At 39.1% G+C, this 24274-nt stretch overlaps 2 protein-coding genes across 2 annotated transcripts in view; one reads left to right on the forward strand and one right to left on the reverse strand.

Annotated features, from left to right (window-relative positions):
* Positions 1-3668, reverse strand: part of dock2-like (dedicator of cytokinesis protein 2) — a 92773-nt gene extending 89105 nt beyond the window's left edge. The window contains exons 1-7 of the mRNA XM_072439707.1: positions 3424-3668; positions 1729-1812; positions 1349-1389; positions 838-893; positions 658-754; positions 437-585; positions 163-298 (exon numbers count right to left, since the gene is read on the reverse strand). Of these exons, the coding sequence (XP_072295808.1) occupies positions 163-298; positions 437-585; positions 658-754; positions 838-893; positions 1349-1389; positions 1729-1812; positions 3424-3466 (606 nt within the window). The 5' untranslated portion in view covers positions 3467-3668. The remainder of the gene's footprint in view (positions 1-162; positions 299-436; positions 586-657; positions 755-837; positions 894-1348; positions 1390-1728; positions 1813-3423) is intronic.
* A 7336-nt stretch (positions 3669-11004) lies between these two features.
* hrh2a (histamine receptor H2a) lies at positions 11005-23739 on the forward strand. The gene is made up of 5 exons (XM_072439708.1): positions 11005-11050; positions 21043-21302; positions 21382-22430; positions 22508-22679; positions 23312-23739. Exons 3-5 carry the CDS (start codon positions 21434-21436, stop codon positions 23319-23321), a joined length of 1179 nt encoding a protein of 392 aa, XP_072295809.1. The 5' UTR covers positions 11005-11050; positions 21043-21302; positions 21382-21433; the 3' UTR covers positions 23322-23739.
* Positions 23740-24274: the final 535 nt, after the last annotated feature.

Below are 24274 nucleotides of genomic sequence, written 5' to 3' on the forward strand. Positions count from 1 at the left end.
CATTGTGGCTGTTAAAATCATCTGCAACAGAGGAGCTGAATCTCTTTTTGTATAAATCAGGTCAACATACACTTATGCAAATGACAGTTCAGTTGCACATGAGTCTTCAGTCTTACATCATGAAAGAATCATGTTCATGCAAATGTGTACAGTCTCCCGCACCTGCTCCTCTTTGATGCGTTCATTGATTTTAGTCGTGGCGTCCTCATGGGCCCTGAACAGGCTGATGACACTGGCTTGTTCTGGATCCAAAATGTTGCCGTTTTCATCGCGCACCACCAGGTCTAGCTCTAAAATCCTTGCAGCAAAGCAACAGGCAATTAGTCATTTGTAAATTAGAAAGGAATAATTGCGACGAGATGAGAAACTGCTGCGTGTCGGCTACGAATGGGAGCGAAATGAGGGCAAACACTTCACAGTTCGAGAGCAGCCATACTTGTTGCCGTAGTCAATCTTGGAGGTGACTTTTTGCTTTAGCTCCTTGAATTCGTCCGTGGGCAGAGTGCCAGACAGGAGCTGGGAACGCCACTCCATCAGCTCCCACATAAGCCTTTGGACTTGTGTGACCCGGGCTTCTTTGTTCAACTACAGAGGAGAAATTAGACCATTATCCAGAGACACCTGTATTTAAATAGATTCCTGTTTGTTCTTTCTGACCACGTAGAGCTGCTTCCACATTGTCCCCCATTCTCTGAGTGTGGTGGTCACCTCCTTCACCAGAGGCATCTCAGCGGATGAGACCACCTCCTCATCTCTGGACATAATGTAAATGTAAATGTTATGTGCAAATATAAAATCTATACATGTTCAGAATGTGTAATAACAAAACAAACTTGCCCTCGATTTTCAATGACGACTTCCTTCAGATGAATGAAACTCGCAGGGAACACTCCCTAAAGAGAAACAAATGTTCATTTATCACTGTTTTTATAATCAATGTCAAAAATTAGCTGGTGGAAACTGAAATAAACACTATACACTATATAAACATGATTTGCCGATATTTATTTTTGCTGTGGATGAAAACTGATATTTGCTGATATTATAATAATATATTTTAAAATCCATAGCAAGGCCCTCAAATGTATGTTACATTATAATTAAGTTCACTTTTGGAACAGATAGTAACAAACTGTATTTATATAAAATTTGTTGCATGTAACAGTCATATTCTAGCTTAATTTCTCTCCTATTTAAAATTTCACTCAATAGTCTGTTTAAAAAATCTCAGGCACAGGACAGACTAAGTTTTTGATTCTTAGTCTGTATCTATGGATCTTGATTCTACTTTTTCATGTAAAAGGCGCTGCTTAGACCAGAACATTATTTTGTGTTACAGGAAACTTACATTTTGTGTCTTGTTTTTTTGCAGGTATCCTCTAAACCAACCTGTGCATCAATAAGACGACAAGAAACACAAATTGATGAAACACAAAACACCTTTTGCACAGTACAATAGTAGCAGTGAATGAATGAATGAATTCAAGTTTTTATTAAAGTGTCTTGCACTCATGGGTAAAGAAAGATGTCCGTATAACCAACAATATCAGAACATAACAATATACAGCTTATTCATGATATCTCTGGTAGTAAATGGTAAAAGTGATAGGTAATAGTAAATGGCAATGGTAATAGTAAATGGTAGTAGTGGTAGTAATAGTAGTAATAGCAAGTTAGAAGCAATAACTCTTGCGCTAGTAGTAGTTTCAGTAGTAATAATAGTCATACCTTCACACTCCTCTTGTATGTGAACTGTTTCTCCCACCTCCAGAGAAAGCTGCTGCTCTCCTTTACCTCTGAAGTTACATTTGACTAAAACAAGAATTAAAATTTAAATAAATCAAAACATTGACCCCTTGAAAGATTATTGCATATATATAAATTATACTCATAACTGTTTACAAGACGAGTTACAGCTCCACGACAAAATGCATAGTATGTATAGTATATAATGTTAGCTTTATCATGGCTCTATAAACACCAGCACTACCAACGTGAACTGTGCAAAGTAAAGAGAAGTTTTGTACAAAGCACTTTGAGGTGAACTCGAGTAGAGGCAATGTAAGGTAAAAAGCTCTTTGAGAGGTTATGTGCCGAAAGACAGTCTGTTCTGCATTTCAGAAGGAAAAAGGAGGCATGCAACACTGCCAACTGTTACACCAAGGATAGATGTGGTGAAAAATATCCCCCTTGTGCGTCTTGTGCTGGAGTGGACGACAATGACCCACATCTCAACCCATCAGAAATATTAATTTCAAAAGAATAGGCTCAATACTTCACATTTGATACCCCAATGATCACTTTAAAACAGTTTCAACACAAAATAATATTCAATATTCTTTATGTAACCATGCGGTATTATATGAGTTCTAATGAAGCTCAAGATCATTATAAAACTGTTTAGGGAAGGTACATTGTTCTATGTTAATGTGATTTTCTTGACTGATTTGACTACCCTAATGTACCGAGTGATTGCCTTATTGCCATATTGCATAATGCAGTTATTAATTGCCTTTTTCTCTAATTGGTTTGTTTAGTAAATTATATTCAAAACTGCGTAGGGAAATGGTTCAAATTTGTGAACAAAGTGTGAATCAGAAAGCCTTAGGGTGTGTTCACACTTATTTCTGGGCCTACATTGAGCCTCTATTCTAATCCTGATGTGGATTTTCTTTGGTTCAGTTCTGGTCCTTATTAATCCGAATCCAATCTATGTTTAGTTTCAGGTTTAGTTCTGGTTTTGTCCCAATTTTGATGTGGAGAATGTGCAAGTGTAAGTTTATTGAAGGGCAGGCCTTTACCGTCTGTTACCATTTGCTAATTTCCCCCAACACGTAATTTATACCAAAACAAGCATGTTGAATAGTTAATAAACAGTTACATGTCGGTTTATAACGTAACTGTTCGGCTTCAAACTGACATGACCTAAACTTCCTTGTTTGCCGCATGTGTTTCTATCAGTATTGCACAGTGGCCCTACAAGATAAGTCGCTTTGGTTCAAAATCAAAACACCAATACAATTTTCAGTGTAATACCAATAGAAACATAATCCAGTTTAGCCAACATTTTGTCTGACCAAGCCAACAATCACAATTTGCAGAGTATTTTTGTAAAAGGTGCTAAAAATACACAAATATATTCATTGTCTGCAGATTATGTGCATGTAGTAGCAGACTGATGAAATAATTGGCAATGTAAGAGTAAGTATGGTAAAACAATAAGAGCTTAGTTAGTGCTTATTCTGTCTTTATTTTCAATAAGACCATTTGTGAATTGACACCTGCTCATTTCCTGTATAGAAAACAGAATTGCATTTACGTCGAATGTACTTTTACGGAATTTAACTGCAATTAGGAATCCAAAACCACGACAATTGTATTTGCAAAGTGCATCTCTACTTCTGACAATCTGTGCAGACTTACCCACACCGTAGCGCTCTGTTGTAGTCCTAGTCCAAGGCGCCATGATTCAAGTATGGCTCCTTCACGGCTCGCAGTTCGCCACTTTCTGCTCCTATTTTTGTTTTACCTCCCAGTTTGACTCTTTCCCTTTCAGTTTGGTGACACTTGTTTAACTTCTTACTTCTGCATTTTGTTTTATTTGAAGCAAATGTCCCTTCCCCCTTCACGTCTCTTCCTCTTCTGCCTCTAGAGTCTTGTTTCCTTCACTGAGTTGACAGGAAGTGGTTGACTGCATAGAGAAGCCCTGTGCAGCATACCGGCCTCTGCAGCAGGTAAAGCCTAAATTATAGCTCCAGAGGATCTATATCATGTCAAATTAACGAGGATATAGTGCAAAGTTCTTATACAAAGTACCACCTCTGAGAATATCCGACTTCCACATGAACCATTTTAATGGCCTAGAATTAAAAAGAGGACTCAACCTTGAAATAAAGTATAAAGCCAGACTGATCCATCTAAACTATGGAACCTAAACCAGGGCTGAACCAGGACAACACAAAACCCAAAGAAACCCCACAGCACATCTGAATAATCCCTGCAGTTTGTATGCAGGAGGTAACAACTCACATTCAATCTCAGCCGACCTCGCCTGTTTATTTGTGCATCTCCGTCTGAATCATTTCCACACGAAATCAATGCCTGGAAGGGAAAACGTCTGGTGTCATCCTCATTTGCAGGAGGCGTTTTGTCCTTACCTGCCCCATCGCCTCCAGTCGCTTCTCCTCGATGCACCCGGGGAGCTCGACTGCCATGGCCCAGAGCAATTCGACACTGGAGTCGAAGGAAAACTGGAGATGACACCAATTTTGCAGCTCTCATTCAGAGGAGAATTTGAAACTAAAAGCGACGCCGTGTTATTCAGCAGGAAAAGTGGAAACAAGATATCGGACGGTCCACAACATGGCCAAGCAGTTTTATGTTCACAAGGCTTGAGCGGTCATGGGGAAATAGCCAAGTGTAATTGTATAAGCAGTGCGTTTATTAAATCAAGATGTATTAACGTCCAGGAGGATTAGTACTTAATAGAAGACTAAAACAAATAGACTGAATGATGCACTGGTAATCTAAGAATCACATGCATTTCAGAACATTTGTATAAATAATAAGAGCAGATGGAGACACTCAGCAGCACGCATGCATAAATAATGTACGTGTAACGATCAGGACGCGCAGAGCTGTGGAGGATATAGTTCAGATACCATTTCGCATCGGTGGACAGTAACTCATTATATAAATACTCAAGTTACTGTGGTTCAGTAGATTTTTGGGGGGAAATGTACTTCGAGTAGATTTTTATACATGGACAATAACACAATTTGAAGGTTGATATATTGCTACAGAAATGATCCCAGTAAATGACAATATTGAAACAACTCTAAACCCTTTTATAAATGTATAAGATTGCTAAAGAACATGCGCTGCAACTAATACAAAGCCAAATGAAACCTTTAAGTACTAGATTTGTATCTATAATGAAGTTACTTATTATAGTACTACAAAACAAAACAAAACACAATTAAGCCCCTAAAATATTGCTGCAGCGATAATATATTGAACTATACGTTGATATAGTAATTATCACGTCAAAGCTACATCCTTCATTATATTTAAAATCATAGTTTCTGCTGCTTTCGAAAACACAAAACACACATTGTCGTCCACATTCCACTGCATCGTCTGCTCTGAGTGACTGGTGTTCATCTGATTTTATGGTAAATAAGGGAAATTGTACACGAATGTCGTAATTATCTCTGGAGAACTGGGAAATAATAATCTAGTCGCCGAGGTGAAATAACCTTTGACCTCTCACTTTGGCAGAGAGCAGTAAATTAATCCCAAGTGAAAACTACGGTGGTTATTTTGATGCCTAATCATGTGGCGTTTACCAGTTGACATTTGCCGGTCTAAATTAAATAAAGTGCAGAACTGTTCGCTTTTTTCATGAGGCTATTGTAGGTCTCACATGAATTAGTTTGTTTATAGTACGTGCATTAATATTAGTCAAGGTAAAGTGTGTTTGTAATCTTCTCCTTAGCAGATGAATGCAGCAAACCATTCAGCTTTAAACTGTTTAATTACTTTTTTATATTTATACTGATCTAAAATGCAACTAAAATTACATTAAAAAGTAAATTGAGAAAAATATTTGTCAACAAATATTTGACTTCAAAAGAAATGCATTCTTTCCACTACTGCACATTAGTCGGTATAAATGACACTAATTTCACACAGTTACGATTATTTTGTGTCATTCTTGTCACCAAAATGTTCAAGATGTTCTTTAGCATCTAATTTCCGGCTACTTTAAATTATTTCTTATTTTTAGATTTAGCCATTTATATTTTTGAACAACAATCAAGCCAAAAAACAATTAGCATTACAAGCCACTGTGTTCTCCCTGAGGACGAGCATCAGGGCTAACAATGATGCCAATATGTAAGATAAGATAAGATAAGATATTCCTTTATTGTCCACACATGGGGAAATTTCATTGTTGCAACGCAGGTAGATACAGAGGAAAAGGACAGATAACTCTTAATAGAAGAACTATACTACAAAAACTCCAATAGACAAAACCTCTCATTTCCTAATAAGGAATGGAGAAATTATGAAAATAAAGATGTAAATCACTACAAAAAAGATGTAAAAAAGATGTAAAAGATGATGAAAATAAAGATGTAAATCACTGCAGTCATAATGTCGAGCCTATGGAAAAGGCTTGATGCCACAATAACACATTTTTCATTATCATCATACTTCCACCTCCGCCGCATCGCCAAAATCCGACACTGCCTCACCCTCCCCGCTGCTGAATCCCTCATCCATGCCTTCATCTCCTCCCGCCTTGACTACTGCAACTCCCTCCTCACTGGCATCTCCTCCCATTCCCTCCACAGACTCCAAATGGTCCAAAACTCCGCTGCCCGCCTCCTCACCCACACCCGGTCCCGTGATCACATCACTCCCGTTCTCCGCTCTCTCCACTGGCTCCCCATCAAGCAGCGCATAAACTTTAAAATACTCCTCCTCACCTTCAAAGCTCTTCACCACCTTGCCCCCCCCTACCTGTCTGACCTCCTCATCCCCCACCGCCCCTCCCGAGCTCTCCGATCCTCCTCCTCTCTCACCCTGACTGCACCAACATCCCGACTCAAAAGTTTTGGCGACAGAGCATTCTCCCGAACAGCACCCCGACTCTGGAACTCCCTCCCCCAACCTGTCCGCCACTCTCCCTCACTCACAACATTCAAATCCCGCCTAAAAACATACCTCTTCACCCAAGCCTATGACCTCCCCTACCCCTAGCCTCCTCTACCCCATTGCCTACTCTTCTACCCCCTGTTACATCCCCATCTTTTTCTCTCTACTTCTTCTGTCTTGTTCATTTTATCTGTATATTAATGTGTTCTGTATGTGTTGTCCCCCCTGTCTGTAAATACCCCCCCTTTTTTATTATGTTCAGCGTCTTTGGGTCACTGAAAAGCGCTATATAAATAAAAGTTATTATTATTATTATTATTATTATTACTAAAAGGAAGTAGTTTCCACATGTCCACCATGTTTTCTTACACATAAAAGAACCCTATAGAAGGCAGATGTCTTTCAGTTTCCTCTATTCAACAAGAAGTTAACTTAACAAAAGTAGACACACAAAAGAAAGTGCCCACAATAAAAGAGCTTCACTAGAAACAACAACAATACACAACCACACACTTGGTACGGTCAGAATAAGTCATCGCTAACAAGATTCAAACCGAGCGTCTCACCTGTTCTCTAACCTCAAATAACAAATCACTTTTACAGTGGAATGTTGTCAAAGCGTGGCATGAAGTGAACGCAGCAGATGGCAGTGTGGCGGTGCGTGGAGTGCTGAGCAGGTAAACAGCAGTGGCCTCTTCAAAACACACACAGATCCACACAGACACAAATGTATTCAGGCGGTGTGGAGACAGAAGCCAGCTCCAATCAAAAGGCTTTATGGACCCGCGCAGACATCACAAACAGAATATGTATATTAGTATGAATATTCAGACAGTGTATAGGCCGTGAGTGTAAGTGAATAACAGGTTGTCTCAATCGAATCTGCTAAAGATCGCATTAGAAGCAAAAAAAGGAGTGATGGCTAATCCACAATGTATTTGAGTATGTCGTTTAACACCTTTTTGTGAGTGTGTGTTGATGCTGATTGGAGGTGGGAGATATAATGAAAAAAAATTAGTATATTGCCTATAAAAACAATATATATGTGTGAAAAAGACTGTCCACTCTGTCCAAGCTGCTCCTTAAACTGTGGATGAATAAAACAAGCCTATGAGCACTTTTAACCAGCCTTTTATTGTCCTGTAATGTTTTTCTTGTATGTTTTGTACTCGTCTTCTGTGTTTACCTGCCCGGGGAACAGATTAGCATTTTCTTAATCCGTCATTTTTACACGTCTTCATTAATATTCATTAAAACTGCAAAAAGAGCAAATAATAAAACAAACTCGCAGTGCAATCTGTGAGGGAATAAGTGACATTTCTGCTCTTTTGTGATTGATTTCACTTTTTGTTCGATACTTGAATCGGCCCCTGATCTCAAGAGACCTTCCACCAGTCTCAGGGAAATTAGAAAATGCACAGAACTGCAGCGCTCGCTCACAAGACCCCCCTGCTGTCATCCGATGACCCCTGCTGGCTCCCCATCTAACAGCCCGTGCATTGATTTCAAGGTCCTGCTCATCACCTACAAAGCGCTCCATAATCAGCCTCTACACCTCACTGACCTCTCGTCGCTCCCGCCGCCTTTGTTCTGCCGAGTCCAACCTTCCGACACCCACGGAAGTGTCAAAGTCTCTGCCATTGCTGCCCCCCGACCTCAAAAGCTCACTCCCTTCTCACACGCAGTATTCCAGAAAAACAAAACAACAAAAAAACATCCACTTCCAGTATTCTCCAGTGTTTTTCTGTTTTTGTATGTGTTGATTTGTCTTGCCTTTCTGGGTCTCCGCCTGTCACAATTACCGTATTTTCCAAACTATAAGTGTGGCTGGGGTGCGACTTATACTTAAATGTATACTTATACTCCGGAGCGACTTCTATGTGATATTATTTGTTATTTTCACACTTGCAACCACATTTCACACTCCAGTGCGACTTATTGACCCCCTGAACATTGATGAAAGTCACACATGAGGAAAAATGGAGGTTGCGAGAACGCCCGTGGCAACAGTGCCGACTACCTAGAATAGGTAGACTGCACACGTTGACAGACCTTATGTCGTTTGTTATTTACAACTCAAGTTTGTTTTGTAAAAAACAAACAGATTGTGATTTTGACCAGAAGTAGTAACACTCTTAAGCACCTTCAGTTGAGCATTTAAAGTACACACAGCACTTATGATAGCACACAGCACTTTAAACATAATTTGCACTTTGAAACAAGTACATTGCACATGATTGTTTAAAAAGTAGTCTTTCATTTTACCATTTCTAACTCCAGGGCACAGTGGCACTTTCATTTGAAGTTGCAGGTTTTGCTGGAGGGAAGAGGAAACATTTACCAGTTATTACAAATGTTATTTGGGGTGCTGTTATATGAATGGTTTAAGTGTTGAGGTGTGAGTTAGTGTATTTTAAGTGTTTTAGCTAATTATGTCTAAACTATTCAATGTTAATCTACTCCTGGTCCAGTGTCCGGGTGGCAAGCTAATGGTGCTTGATTTTAGTGTGTATAGTTGGGTTTTTAATAGTTTGTAGGTTTTGGTTTGTCTTTGGAGGGTTTAGAAGTATTTTACAGACGCTAAGGATAAATGCGTCATCCCTGTTTTAGTTTCACCTCATTTAATCAGTCTGTGTTAGTGATGGTGTTCAGCTCCTCCCCCTGACCTCCCTCTGCACGATGCACCTTCTGCATGCACACTTTGTAAAGACTTAGCTTTAACAGAATAACAAACTACAACAAGTAAACAAAAAAATGTGGACCACGTGCTTTTTACATTTTTTCACTCCACTCCAAACCACTCACGACTAAGCCACATTGGTATAAATTCATTTCAATATTATCTATGTCTGTATTTCCTCCAGCATCATATCAAAATGTGTTATTGTCTCTCTTTTGACAGTATGTTTAGTGTCATCCATGAGGTCTTTACACAAGTCTAAAACGAGGAAGTGTCTGGAATATCTATCACTATCAATACTAGTTTTGGAATTCATGAGTATCAAGTAGTATCTCAGTATGGTTTTTACACCCATAACATGATTTACTATTATTATTAATAACATGTGTCAAACATGGTCCAATAAAGGAACATAGGTGAACTAACAAGTGATGAGGGAAGCAGGTTGGGCAGCATTTTAACAGACCAACGAGTGTAGCTCAAATTACATTGAGTCAGTAAATGCTGGTTGTGACAGAAAGGTCAAAATACACGTTGCAAAGCAGTAAGTTGTACCAGGGTCACTTAGTCTGCTGCTGATCACAACACAACAAGAAGAATAAATGTATGCCTGATTGTTGCACGCTTCAATAATGCTGAAAGGAAACGACGGAAGAGGAGAAGTGGAATAGTGATAAGAACAGATACGTTATCACACTCAAATCTCAAAAGTAAAAACTTGTTGAAGTGACTCACAAGGAGAAATGGGGGCAGGACTGTAACTATTAAAGACAAAGCCACAACAGCTTACTAGGAACATGGAATCTAATGGAACATACATAAAGATAGTCACTTAGCATTATATTTTGGGGGTGTGTGAACATAGCCACAGCGTAGCCTTGACTGCTGCTCGTCCACAAGAAGAATACGAATGTAGCCAATCGCAAGAAGGGAAATTTACAGTAAACTGCACAAATCTCATAAAATATACATGAGAAAAAGTGCATGCACCAGAAATAGACAGCTGCATTTATAAATGATGGGACCTTTGGGGTCATCGACATGACTATGGGGCCAATTCCCAGAGCTTTCTCCCCCAAGCTTTTCACAACTCGCCATCCCGAAGCAACCTTAAATATTAATAGAAGCTTTTTACATAGTTTAGAAGCTGCGGAGCCCTTTGCAAGAGGAACAAAACGTATCCATGCATAACTTTGCACTATCGCCCTTTGAAAAACTGCTCATTTGCAAGTGATGCCGAGCTGAATGCTGCACGTTCGCATGTACTGTAGTAAGTTACTCCGCCAAAGGTACAATTGTGGCGGTAGGCGCAGCAAGCGAAGGCAAGCGTCTATATGATGAGAAGCAGAAAAAGCTATTAGATTAATTTATTTAGCGGACAAGTTGCCTGAAGGAACAGAGGGAAGAAGAAGAATAAGTGCAGACATTGGTTGCACAAAGGAAAGAGTCTGACAAGCTAGAGCTGCTGCCTCACTTCTCGTTCCCACATCGAGTTCAAACACACACATAGTAGACACACACACGCACACATGCACGCACACAAGTGCACACAAGCGCACACAAGCGCACACAGGCATAGAAAGCACACAAAGAGACAGAGAGAGAGAAGGAGAGAGAGTGAGACTGTGCTTTCCCCCAACACTCCGGGAGCACCGCGGACTGGCAGGAGCAGTCGGCTCAAGGCAAGGCAGGCTCTGGAGCAACGAGGTGAGTCTGAATATCAAGACATTTTCATTAATTTTGTCTAATGCTGGAATGAATTTAAGCCTGACTGTGTATTTACTGTGATTGGTGAGGACAAACTATGGCAGGCGTGAACTGTGCGAAGCTTTAAACAAAGTGGTGTTGTTGCAAATGTAATGATATTGTGATGCTATAACGCTTGACTCCAGATGCAAGGCAGGCTCAGTAGGTTTGAATGAAGACGATCACAGACGGAAAGAAACATCAAACTCATGGACTTTAACTGGCTTCACAGTTTGTAGTAGATACAGGTTAAAATAGCCATCTAGTCGACAAAGTGATGTTGCTATGACTGTGCAGGTTCAGGTTAGCCCTAGACTAACTAGACTAAAGAGATTTTTTTAAATGTTCATTTCTATTATACTATTCATGTATGTATTCAGTGTTAGGGAAGCATCATGCAAATTGTGTCTGCACATACATTTTACTTTGAATAAAGTGAAGTTGTTAATGTGAGCATATAGGAGGAAGCAACATCATGTTATGTGAAGTGAGATGCAAAATAAGCTCTGCAATATTCTAAACATTAGGTTTGAATGAGAGTACAAGACTGAAATGTCATTAAACATAGTCATTTAACTGGCTTCATAGTATGAATAAATATAAGGATAAAATAGCCATGTTCCTAATTATGACTAGATTATTTGACTGCAGTGGGTATTATGTAATCCTAATAAAACGTGTGCCTGCACAAAAACTCTCAGTCAAAGTCTACAAAGTTTAAGATGCAGTTCAGCAAATTGGGAGCTGACCTATTTGGACCAATACAAAAAATGACCTGAATAAGTCCATGCATTTAATGAGGTTCTTAAGCAAAAGTAATTGGGCAAGGGCTTTTTATCCTATGGAGCCTTTACTATTATGAACAGATATGGGACAAAGTATTTTAATACTTTTAAAGACTGTCATAAGCATCAAGTAGTATCTCAGTACTTGATACCTAGGTTTTTCAGCATGACACATAGTGCAAGTTGTTGGAGGAAGGGGTTTGAGTACCAATGTCAAATACCTATAGTAGGAGCCTGTGGTATCACAATGCATTTATTGAATGTATAGTAGATTACTTATTAGAAATATTGTACTTTGACACATTTCCTATGTACCAAATGAAAAGTCGACATCTTGTGAGAGCGTGTTGTTTGAAAATGGATGTGGTGAGGTGCCAAGGATGGGTCAGTATCTGCTACTGTCACAGTCACAACAGCATCACAATAGATGTGTGTGCTTTCTCGTTGATGACTGCAGGAAGTGCACAATAGTTCACACTCCATTTTAATACTAAGAAGAAGTCTTGATATCAATACCAATTTTGTTACAACAAAGATGATTAAAAAAACATGATTTTTTTAAGCAATATAATGTCATTTTCAACAAAAAATAACAGTATTCTATGTTTCTATGTGTAAGAACAGGCCTAAACTATTATATCATGTTTTATGGTGTAAGATTAGATAAGACTGGTGGGTGACAATATGTTTTGAAACTTAACTAACCATAACCATGACCATGTTCCTAACCTTGGCCTTGTCCATAACACATTTCCAAACCTAAATGACACTCTAGCATTAACCTTTCTCTTTCCTCTATGTGTCCTTTTTTGAGTGATTATTGTAAGTATTATGTTATAAGTATATTGTTGACATTGCGGAGGTGATGTAAGGTCAGAACTGACATAAGGGGAGCCATCTAATGTGCTGTTTACGCCCGACTTCCACAGCACCGCACGCTGTTAGGACTCTATAAATACTTTATGTGTCTGGCTGCCTGTCAGTGGCCGCGTCTGTCACTCAGCGCATTTTAGTTTCTAGACTTTTTTTTTTCACAGGATCCCGTAGGTGTTCCACATTGTCAAACAGGGTGGAGGCAACAAAAAGCCCCTTTACAAAACAGTCAACGTCTGCGATAACAATAAATTATATACTGACAAATGCATATTGCAATGAGGAAGTGGTTGTGACTCTGCTGCGTTATTTATTCATGCAATGACGAAAAACAAACAAATTATTGCATTGTGCTATTTCACAAGCCTAGTTTGTGCAGTGCAGGCACGTTCAATAACGCTGCCAATTAGTGCAGCTACAGTTTTTGCAAGGAAAGTTGAATTTGCCATAAAAATAAACCATTTCGCTGGAGAGAAATATATATATATATTTAGGATTGATTTGCAATTGTTCATAAAGTGGAGTAAAGGGCTTCACCGATGAACAAAGACAGAAGGATGGATTATGTGACGACGTGAGGGTATTTTTAGCAAACAAATGACTAAGCTAAAAAGGCTGAATAATTGAATGAAATATGAGTCATTTTATCTATCACTGAGCACCCCACTGGTGTTGTAAATCACACTGTTAATGATGTCTTAAAGGTGAAATCACATGAGAACTTTGGGTAAAATATTCAAACCAGCCACTTCACATTTCGCTGCCGTTTCTCTCCAAAGAGGGCACATCTGGCGAGTTTGAAGAGATCACAGAAAAGATGAAGACACGGTATTTAGAGAATCTCACAAATGGTGTCCCAGCTGAGGGGTAAAGAAGCTCATTACACATATCGGTGCTCAAACTCATGCCTGTTAAAGAGGCGCCGCACCAGATCCCCTCCTTTGCCTTTCATCTCCAAAAATAGATCAGACTCTTTTCACCACATCACTTTACCCAGCAATGGGAGGTCGACATGGGCATTTCCATGTCCATCTCTGCAGCTTAAGTCTGCAGTAAACGTACTGCGACAGAGGAAGAGAAAGAAGTTTGCTTATGGACGAAAATAATACGTTGAGGAATTTGTTGACTGAGAATGTTTGTGCAGCTTTAAAGTCTCTCCTCTATTAATCACACTAGAAGTTCCTCAACAAACTCTTTGGATATGTTTAATCACTCTGTGCTGCTTAAAGGTGCACTATGTAACTTTTCTGGTGTAGGGCCTGCCATCCGCTTGTCTCCATGGAGCTGTGTTGCCTGAAATGTTCCAGAGTATGAAATAAAGTTGTGTTTATGGCTGAAAAAACACAGTGAAAAATAATGATTCTTACTTTGAGTGAAGTCGCCTCTGTAACTTTCATCGTGGAGATGAATAATTTTAATGCCATTCTGTGGAACATTTCAGGCCAAGCAATGACATCTCTATGGTGACGAGCAGGTAGTGGGCCCTCCAGATGCAAGTTACAGATTGCATCTTTTGTGGGGGAAAAACAGTGTTCGGACAAAATAAGGATAAACAAAGTGAAATTGTGAATGAAAGACTTTCTTCAGTTCGTATTATAGTATTTGGAATGGAAATCCAGCAGCATCCAAGCTACAAATTAAAATTAATTAACAAAATACATAAAATACATTAAATATTATATGAAATGATATGCGGATATTTATATAATATACACAAAGTAATTTGTCAAAAAAAACATCTTTAAAGGCGCAATGGACGATTTTTCGGCGATTTGAGTACTCAGGCGGAAGTGCACATGCCACTCCCCCATGCGGACTGATACAACACACACGTGCGTTTGTTTATTAGCGCGACGGATCGCATCGCATCTCTCGTCTCCCGTAGATTCCCGTCTCTTATGAGACAGCTCGAACTGTCTTTCTCCATCTTCATTTTGTCCCGTACACTGAGGGAACTATATTATGATAGATCAATGCGCTTAGACACGCGGAAACGTGGGATGATCCGCACGCGGCTGCAGGTGAGCGGTAGGTGCGTTTTATGATTGATACGTGTCAGAACTAATTGGCCGTCCACGCCACGAGGAAATAAGACTCAGATTTGGGGCAAAAAAAACGTCCATTCAACCTTTACCATGGGTTTCAGTCCCGTGACTTTATTGTTGTCATCGCCATCTTGAAGACGTCGCCGCAGGCTGTTGCCTCTCCGCTGTCAAAACTGAACCAAAAGTTATGGGCTTTGATTCTTTTCTACAGCGTAGAGTCGCCGACACTTAAAAGCAATGACAACTTCTCACAACAAACTTTTATGGACGTTTATATTTAATCGTCCTCATTCACAAGCCAGAGTAGCTATATCAGGAAAGGTCTCAAAAGTGTCATAGGTCTCACGGGGGCGATATTCGGGTTTTAAGACTGTCATATTGAGGCTAGAGTGTCCACACATTTCAGCCATAAAGCTGCTGGCCAGTGGTCAGTGCAGGGGAGTGTCATCTGTGTGTGTACAACCAGCACATGATGCTGACTGGCTGACTGGCTCAAACTGTAGCCAGTCAGTGTTACTGGATTCATGCATCTAACCACATCAATATAAAAGGGTTATTAAGTAAACAGGGCTCATGTAGATCATGTGCGTGTATTGAACAATTGAATAAGCAATATCTGAACTTTCTGGGCACAGCAAATATTACGACATGTATAATTTCATATATTTAGGGCAAGCAACAAGTATTTTGAATGAGGCCATGCAAATACTTCTGACCCGACGGGAGTTGGTGGCCGAGTTCGACCTCCCGGGAGCAGATGCCTCGACTAGACAAGCACATCATTCGCCTTCAATTTTCATGAGGTTTATTGCATTAGATCACACAAATCTTCTGCAGTTTATGATTCATTAAAGAAATCAGGTGGGCTAATTGTCCAAACTTTCTCCTACTGAGAAACTGCCGTGAATCATCATGGGAAGGTCACGTGGGCGTGACTTGGGTGATGATTGACAGTTGTAGTAGCACATTTTGATCGATGGTATTGGTTTGTACAGCAAGAGCATGGATTTATTAGCGCGAGAGGAGCAATTTCTGTCAAAGTTGTCAAAAGCAGTCCCACGGTGGACGGTCAAGGGCGGGTGAGCACTACTGCGGGGCTGAACTGGAAGTGCGCCTCTAGTGGATTCTGACAGAACTACCTCTGCACCGGACTGGCTCTTAACGCTTTCAAGAGCACGGACTTTGTGTCTGATGCTAAAATATAACACCCGGACAGTTGGAAACTACTAGACTTCCTTTCTGGACAAGCGGAGTCTTTGGAGACGTTACAGTGTGTCATGTCACTTCAGCCCTATGAGGTGGGCAACATCGACATTTATATAATATTGTGACTGTTGTTTATGGAGAACATTTTAATATTCGGTATATCATTTATGGTTGAAAAAAATCCGCAAAAAGAGCTGATTAAAATAAACATAAACTATAAACATTCAAAGAAGGGTATAAGGAGATATTTCTGCACTTTTGTGATACATTTTACAGACATTTCACATTTGTCTGATATTTGAACCTCAACTAATACACATAAAGAGGTGTTTTAAAGCATTTCTATTGGATTTACATAATATCGTCCAACTATCATTATCAGGACTCCAGGATTTACATTTTGGTCAAAACCACTCGCCCCTAGACACTATTACTGAATATGCATTTCATAATCTTGAAGTGGTGAAAAGTATTTTTTGCAGCCAGACAAAACATCTCTCAAAACCCTGTGAAGATTTGGGGCTGGACTTTGAGTGAAGCAGCTGTAACATCTTTCACAAACAACCCTCAGCGTTGTCATTATGAGCCATTACAGCCCTCAAAACCCATTACTAGGACCTGCACCTTTGTTCAGGTGGTGATGGAGAGACGACGTATGTCTCCCAGGTCCACTGTACACAGAATACTCAGAGCAGGAGTGCTACTACACAAAACTAATGAGAAGTTTGGGAAAGAAAGCAGATGGCCAGACAGTCATAAATAATTGTACTGTCTTCTTAACGAGCTGTATTTTATCATCTATAGTACAACTTTTTTGGGTGTCCTTACGTGCACCATCGGTCATATGGTTAGTGGTTATAAATGTAGTCTGTGATTTATCATTTGTATTAAAGAAAGACAAACAATCATTGCTCAAAAATCCAAGACGACCAGTTACAATCTTTGGCCCATATTTTGAAGGGGAAAATATAATACTCATTACACATTATACAGTAGATCTCTGTAAAAGCGCTGATATATGATATAGTTTTAATTGTATATTTTGAGGGTAACATTAAATATATGATAAAAATTAAATAAAAAGTAATAATAACAGAGATTATTGTTTTATTTTGTTTTTATTAAAGATAAACACAGATTAATCAAACATTCTGTAAAAATAAAGATGCAATAACCATGATAACCACAATAATGACTGACAGGGCAGAACCAGAGAAAAAACTAAGTATATATTATTTGAGATTACTGTTAAGAATAAAGCATCCAGATGAAAGTAAAGAGCAAGGTTAAATCAAACCATGTCAAAGATTTGAGTCCCATTTAGTCCAGTTTATGTCAAATTTGTCTTTTTCCAAGTTCAGTCCGTATGTGTTTTTTTTTTTTATCATTTTCTGATAACAATTGCGTTCACACTTGTCCTGGTTTGGGACTTGTCTGAGCTCAGTTTAGTCCTGATGTGACTCACTTTGTCCTATTCTAGTCCTGATCCAGGCCAGGTTCAGTCCCAGTTTAGTCTCAATTTGGATGTGATTAATGTCTGTGCAAGTGTCAGTGTGAAGACCGTTCATCACTGACCCTTCAACTAACTGAACTAAACATATTTTCTATTTTCCTTCTTTTTTTTCCTGTGGTGTTGTCATAGTTCTCAAAAGTGTAACTCGATTTTAATACAAAGGAAAAGGCTACCACAATGACAATACTATTTTTAAGAACAAAATATTACCATTTTACTGATTTATTGCCCTATTTATGCTTTTTTTGTATGAATACTTGTCCAAATGTCTATCTAGCGTCGATACTACTTTTAGCATTGATTAGTATGTTTCTATGCTAATTATAGTATTGATTAGTATCTGTATTTATTTAACGACCCTATTCTCTGGCACTTTAATACACAGTAAGCATTTTGCCATTTTTACTGAAGTGATTGAGAAGCCTTGTGCATCAAAATTCCTAAATAAAGTTGTTTACTCAAGGCTAAACACAGGAAATAAGTCAAGCACTCAGACCGAAAACTGCAGCATGGCACTAATCCATTTGGCTCAAGGAAATAGAAAATGTCTGTATGAAACTCACACATAATCTATTATATATGCATTACATTCTGGGGTTGTAGAAGGTTGTTAAAGAGCCGACTGACCTACAAAGACAAACTCTGGTGGAGGAAGTTTCCAGTAGCTTAGCTACTGAGTAAGAGATCATAACATTGAGTGACTTTCTACACATTGAATATGTTTGAATTGTGCTCTAGTTTATGGGAGTTACTGCTCTGTCAAGTGCAAGAGCCGAGATGGCTTTAGAGGCGAGTGGCGCTATCAGTGTTTGCTCTGGATCTACTTCAAAGAAATAGAACAATGAAAGATTAGGCCCACATACTCTGATTTACAAATTTAATCCAAACCTTTCATTCGAAGCCAGTGATGTCTAGAAATCTGTTATATTTAAGAATATTTTATAACTGAGGTGGGTAGAACACTTACATTTACTTATGTTATCTAGAATACTTTTTTTCCTTATTATTATTAGTAATAATGAATATAAGTAATAATTTGTGACTATAACTAGAAGTATTTTTCAGACATTATACGTTTGCTACTTGTATAACAGTACTGTTGAGTAAACGTTTTGGTTCATTTCACCACTGTGAGTTACCAAAGGTTTATGTTGACAATGTCAAACTTTGGAACATTTGTGTTTCTTGCAAGGTTCCTTCAGTTCTGATTTAGTTTTTCTAATTTCTGTTCTTATATTTGCTTGAAATTACGTGTACAATTACTATTATTTGTTCATATAGTTTCCCCAAATACTCTTTTACTCTTACTTGAGTTGGCTGCTCAGTCCCTTAGTCGTCTTACTTGAGTAATATTTTGGAACAATAACGTTTGACTTCAGTCTGAGTAATCATGTTATTTAACACTTGAGTAATGTTTTTGGCTACTCTACCACCATTGCAAGTACTCATAAGAATACCGAACAGTTTTTACCTTTCTTTAACCATTGACATTAATCTCTTTTTCAAGAGAGTCCAGGCCAAGAGCAGCACGGATCAGTCATAACATCAACATACAATTGTAGTTACAAACCTTTCAGCAGTAATTTAAACTTAAATGTTACTATGGTGGTGATTTGATTGCTTTTTTTTTTTTATTGAACCATTTGACTCTATATATATTGAAATATAATTGCCCACCTTGTTTTAGTGTTTTTAAATGGCTCCAAAGCTAAAAGTGAGACAGAGGACACTGTATCTCTCGGAGGTGATAAGTGCGCGGCTTTGGGCCACGTTTGGCCCAGGTCCCATACTCCATTACGTTGTTGAAAAATAGAAGAGCAAACAATGTCTAGTGCTCGCTGACGTGCACACACTTGTCATGTGGGGGCTCCTTAAATGGCCACAGAGGTATTAGCCACACTTCCATGTTTATTAAATAGCACAAAACAATGCATTTTCACCGAAGGGACACGTTTTTTCTCGCATCAACTTTACCCTTAAATTTAAACATTCTTACCAATTTGCAGTTTTCATTTGCAGCACCGGATTTCCGTATTTTTTTTTTTAAACTACAAGGTTAATTATTAAGTGACTTTTAGTTTCAGACACACGACAGCTTCCTTTGAAAATTAACTTTGTTGTTGCGAGTAAGAAATCCATTATAGATAGTGAGAAAGTAATTTAGTCACAAAATTACTCTTGCGTTTCTTAGTGAGGAGGTTACATACAATAAATTGAGATGAACTTGCTGAAGGTGGGCGAATCCTAGCAACGGTCTGAAATTGACTGCAGACATCCAATTTCCCTTGGACTTGAAAAAGCACATCCAAGATAATCAATGTGTGTGTCAACATCAGTCTCATTAAATTGTACTTGTAATTTTTAATACTTGTATGAACTCATTATCTATTATTTTTGAAATGATGAAGATTTTTTTGTGTCTATTTTTTGTGTTAATAATGTTAATAACGAGCTGTACCACATTGTCATTGTAATATAAATGAAAATCTGGTGCAGATCATCTTTTCTTTTGTACAAAAAATGTATGTGTACATTGTCTCTGATAAATAGAGACTAAACTAACAGAACAGGCTACAATAGGGACGTGTGATCGGTGATATTGGTTTGTTTCCCCATTGATCAGTATCAGCTCGGTATTGAACAGCTGACATTTGGCACTGATATTCTGTTTGCACGTCTCCAGGCTGAATGGGCTCATATATCATTCCCAGTTTCTCCTCAGTGCATCTTTTCAAACAGACAATGAGTGTCAATGGAAACAGAACAGCAGTTAGGTTATAAATATGACTGTACAGTATGTAGCGCTGAAAGATTAATCGTAATCAGATCAGAATTGCAACTTTAATAGAAGCAATGAGCAAATTGCAAAGACTGCAATTTTTACGTACTATAATTTGCCCCACTAACAACAAAACATTCTAACAACAACAGTCATATTCTGCATAAGAACTGCTAACCCTGCTAATATGTTCTGAATTACATAGATAAGATATTTCAGTCTTTTTTTCATGTTTCCTGGACAAATTTATGAAGTAAATACAAAAATAAAAACACAAAATCTAATCTCAATCGCAATTTTACCCAAATATTTACACTCTTTAAGTCAAAGTATATTTCTATGGTCTATTTGAACTATGTTATACAACAGCAATAAACTTACTATATGTTGTTTACACAATGATGCAAGAAATCATTTTAAATCCAGATAAATAGCCAACATTTGTTATAATTTTTACAAAAGCGCAAAGTTAATTTGTGAACTGTTCTATAGCTTAACATGAATTTGCTGTCCTTGATTAAAAAAAAAAAAAAATTAATTGCCAAATATTGGTAATCGACTAAAAACTAAAAAATACATATACATCAGACCAATGGCTGGTGTTGTTTTAGCTTCAAAGTGTTAGCTTCGTCAAAGTGTTTTATTATTCAATGACTGGTCTGGGCCGTGTTCTCATAAATTATTGAAAAGCGTGACTTTTTTTTTGTCCTCAGTTAACCACACTGACTGTAACACTTCTCTCTTTCCACTAGGTGTCACTGCAGAACAGATGACGCGACGAGGCGCACAATCGAAGCCTGAGTCTATGAGAAATGGAGAAGCAAACTGGCCTCACAGACATCTCCACACCCAAACCAAATGAGGTTTCAAAATGTCACGGCCATAAGTCTAAAATACCACGGGTTACAAGAGCCAAAATACAGTTATGATTACATGGCATCCAGGTTAAACAGTATTCAAATTGCATAAATCTGTAAGATCATGGGTAGCTCAGGTTAAAAGGAACCTCCCAGTAAGTATGATTTCATGTAGGCATTTTTTCTAGCATTAAAAAGTGTCACAAAAATTCTAAATCAACATTGTCTTTTTAGTTTCCAAAATAAAGGAGGCAAGCACCAAATCCTCAGAGGAGTCAATGGCACCATGGTGAATGTGGCCCTGGCAGTGATCCTGGGCCTGCTGATCGCGCTGACTGTGGGGGGTAACGTCCTGGTGTGCCTGGCCGTGTGCGTGTCCCGCCGTCTCCGCTGTGTCACAAACTGCTTCATCGTGTCCCTGGCCGTCACCGACCTTTTACTGGGGGTCCTGGTCCTCCCGTTCTCCGCTCTCCTCCAGCTTAACGACGACTGGCCTCTGGGTCCCGTCTTCTGCAACTTCTACATCTCCATGGACGTCATGCTCTGCACAGCGTCTATACTGACATTACTGGCCATCAGCGTTGACCGGTACCTCGCTGTAACCATGCCTCTCAGATATACCTCTATGGTTTTGCCCTGGAAAGTGTTGGTAGCAATGATAACAGTCTGGACGGTGTCTTTGGCCGTGTCATTTCTGCCTATCCAAATGGGCTGGAACACTGTAAACGGGACAGTGCAGAACCAAGGGCCCTACGCGTCAGAGAGAAGCTGCCGATTTGAACTCAACAGGCCCTACGTCCTCACCGACTCCCTCCTGACTTTTTACCTCCCTCTCGTCGCAATGTGTTGGACCTATCTGAAAATACTGCGCATCGCTCGGGAACAGGCCAAGCGCATCACCAGCACTCGTCCGACCTGCGTGGCCACGTACAACCGCAAAACCTCCACCACGGTCACCACGGTGGTGTCCAGCGTGACGGCGGTGACCCTCAGGGAGCACAAAGCCACGGTGACGCTGGCGGCGGTCATCGGGGCGTTTGTGGTCTGCTGGCTGCCGTACTTCATCATGTTCACGGTGTTGGGTCTGCAGGAGCACCCCGACCCCAACACAGTGCCAGAATATCCCATAGTGCTGTGGCTGGGTTACGCCAACTCTGCCCTGAACCCGATCCTCTATGGGGCTTTGAACAGAGACTTCAGGTCAGCTTACTCACACATACTCAGGTGTAAATGCCCTTTCAGTGGGTGGAGGAGCAGACAGCCTTCGCCTTTAATGACCGGAGGTAAAAGTGAGCAGGTTCAGCTTAGTGGGAAAGATATTTGAATCTGACTCATACACATGCATCTTGTTTACCTTCAGCCAGAGAGAACCTTACAGAAGTAACACTGTTGTGCGGTCACGTGCCCAACACTTGCCGGGCAGCACTCACAGAGCAGAGCTTCAGTCTTCATGAAATACACAGGAGGACACCTACAACAGATGTACAGTTATCAAACGGCGCCACAGCCACAGATGTCAATGGCAATGACAGGTAAGTCACGATTACAGCAGGAACAACTCCACGAAAATGAATGAAATACGAGATCTGCTTTTTTTTGCCTGTAATGTACAAAAATGCAATGAACCAAAAAGAAAAGCCATGATACAATCAAGTGGTGTTGTCACAATAGTAAAAAGTCCTGTCATGAAATTATCATTTAAAAATAAACAATAGATTCACTTTTTTTTTACTAAGATGGCCAAGGATTTTTGGCCCGTAGGCATTATTAGACAGGACAGTACAGAGTGAAATGAGGATGAGACTTGGATATTGTGGCAAGTTGTCAAGAGCCATTCAAAATGGACTAAATGGATAAAAAAATACTCTCTTTATGTAATCATGTGGTCTTATACTTAAAAAGCTCAAGATCGTTAAATCTGTTCAGGATGGCAAGATTTAGTTTTGTTTTTGTAATTTCCTTTAGTATTGATACTATCTAGTACCTAGTTTTAATACTAGTTTTACAGTCTATTAGTATCAGATTTGTTGGTACTTTTGAAAAAACACCAATATTACAATTACAAACATGTCCGGTGTGTGCACGGTGGCAGAGCGGTTAGAGCTGTTATGTGTTGTTGGATTTCTATGATGTACTAAACATATGTAACTCTTTTTGGGCCCAGGTCATGCTGAGTCTAATCTATGATGGGGAGGAATACTCAGGATGAAGTCGACTCAAGTGCAGCTGGTTAAACAAGTCATCTGCTAAAATGGACAACCTCTAGTTTTTAAGCACATGAACATTGCTTCAATGTCCTTTGTGTCAATGTCTAGCCCAGAACAAACAAACTGTGACACCAGCTCAAACACCAGATGAAGCCATATGGCCAAATGTGTTTTCTGCCAACATGTGGTGTTTCTTGTTTCATTCATTACATCAGCAGGCTGTAGATGCATGTGAATGTAACTGGTGTAAGATAAAACCATGCTGCAAAAATGTTACTTAGACTTTTACCTAAAACAAGATTAGGTTCTGTTTCAGAAATATATTGTATTGCCATAGTATTGACGGTGTAAAGCAAATGTGTCCATTGAATTCATTTATACCATAGTATAGAAACTATGGTATAAATTAATTCAGTTCAATTAAATCAGCTGAAACAAACCTTGGTGAATTATTATTATTTCACTTTAGTCATATTTAGTTACATGTACATAAATTGTCCTCGCACATCATGGAGCAAATAATCAAATATTGGAAATTATGACAATTAAATGCATGTGTATATATTTATTTATTTTTTTACAATATAATGGGTATGACTCAAAAGGGTCCTCTTCATAAAAATACAATTAATAATGTGTCATTTAGGAGCTCTTCTGATCGGTATTACTGCAGCCTTTTCCACATTTCCTGGTCAGATTGTGCTCAGACACACAAGCAAAACAGCATTTACACGAGGAATTCCTTTTCCCTAAATTCTCAGATGGACAGCATTTAAAAAAATATATATATCTCATACATTTCTCAACCTTTCAGTTTTTACATTGAAAAATTAGTCCTATAAGTGTGTGAGTTTGATAAGGCTGATCAGGCTCTTTCAGTTCAGTTACTTCAGACTATTCAGACTTTCAGTTACAGCACG

Source organism: Eucyclogobius newberryi, unplaced genomic scaffold (assembly GCF_026437365.1).
Source record: "Eucyclogobius newberryi isolate DKJ021-1_F unplaced genomic scaffold, fEucNew1.0.hap1 SCAF_11, whole genome shotgun sequence".
Classification (NCBI taxonomy): Eukaryota; Metazoa; Chordata; class Actinopteri; order Gobiiformes; family Gobiidae; genus Eucyclogobius; species Eucyclogobius newberryi.

What these genes read in the sequence shown, in the direction of transcription:
- hrh2a (XM_072439708.1), top strand. Translation starts at nt 21,434, where the DNA reads ATGGTGAATGTGGCCCTGGCAGTGATCCTGGGCCTGCTGATCGCGCTG. An exon ending in TTCGCCTTTAATGACCGGAG is followed by an intron (nt 22,431 to 22,507) that starts GTAAAAGTGAGC and finishes GTTTACCTTCAG; the next exon opens with CCAGAGAGAACCTTACAGAA.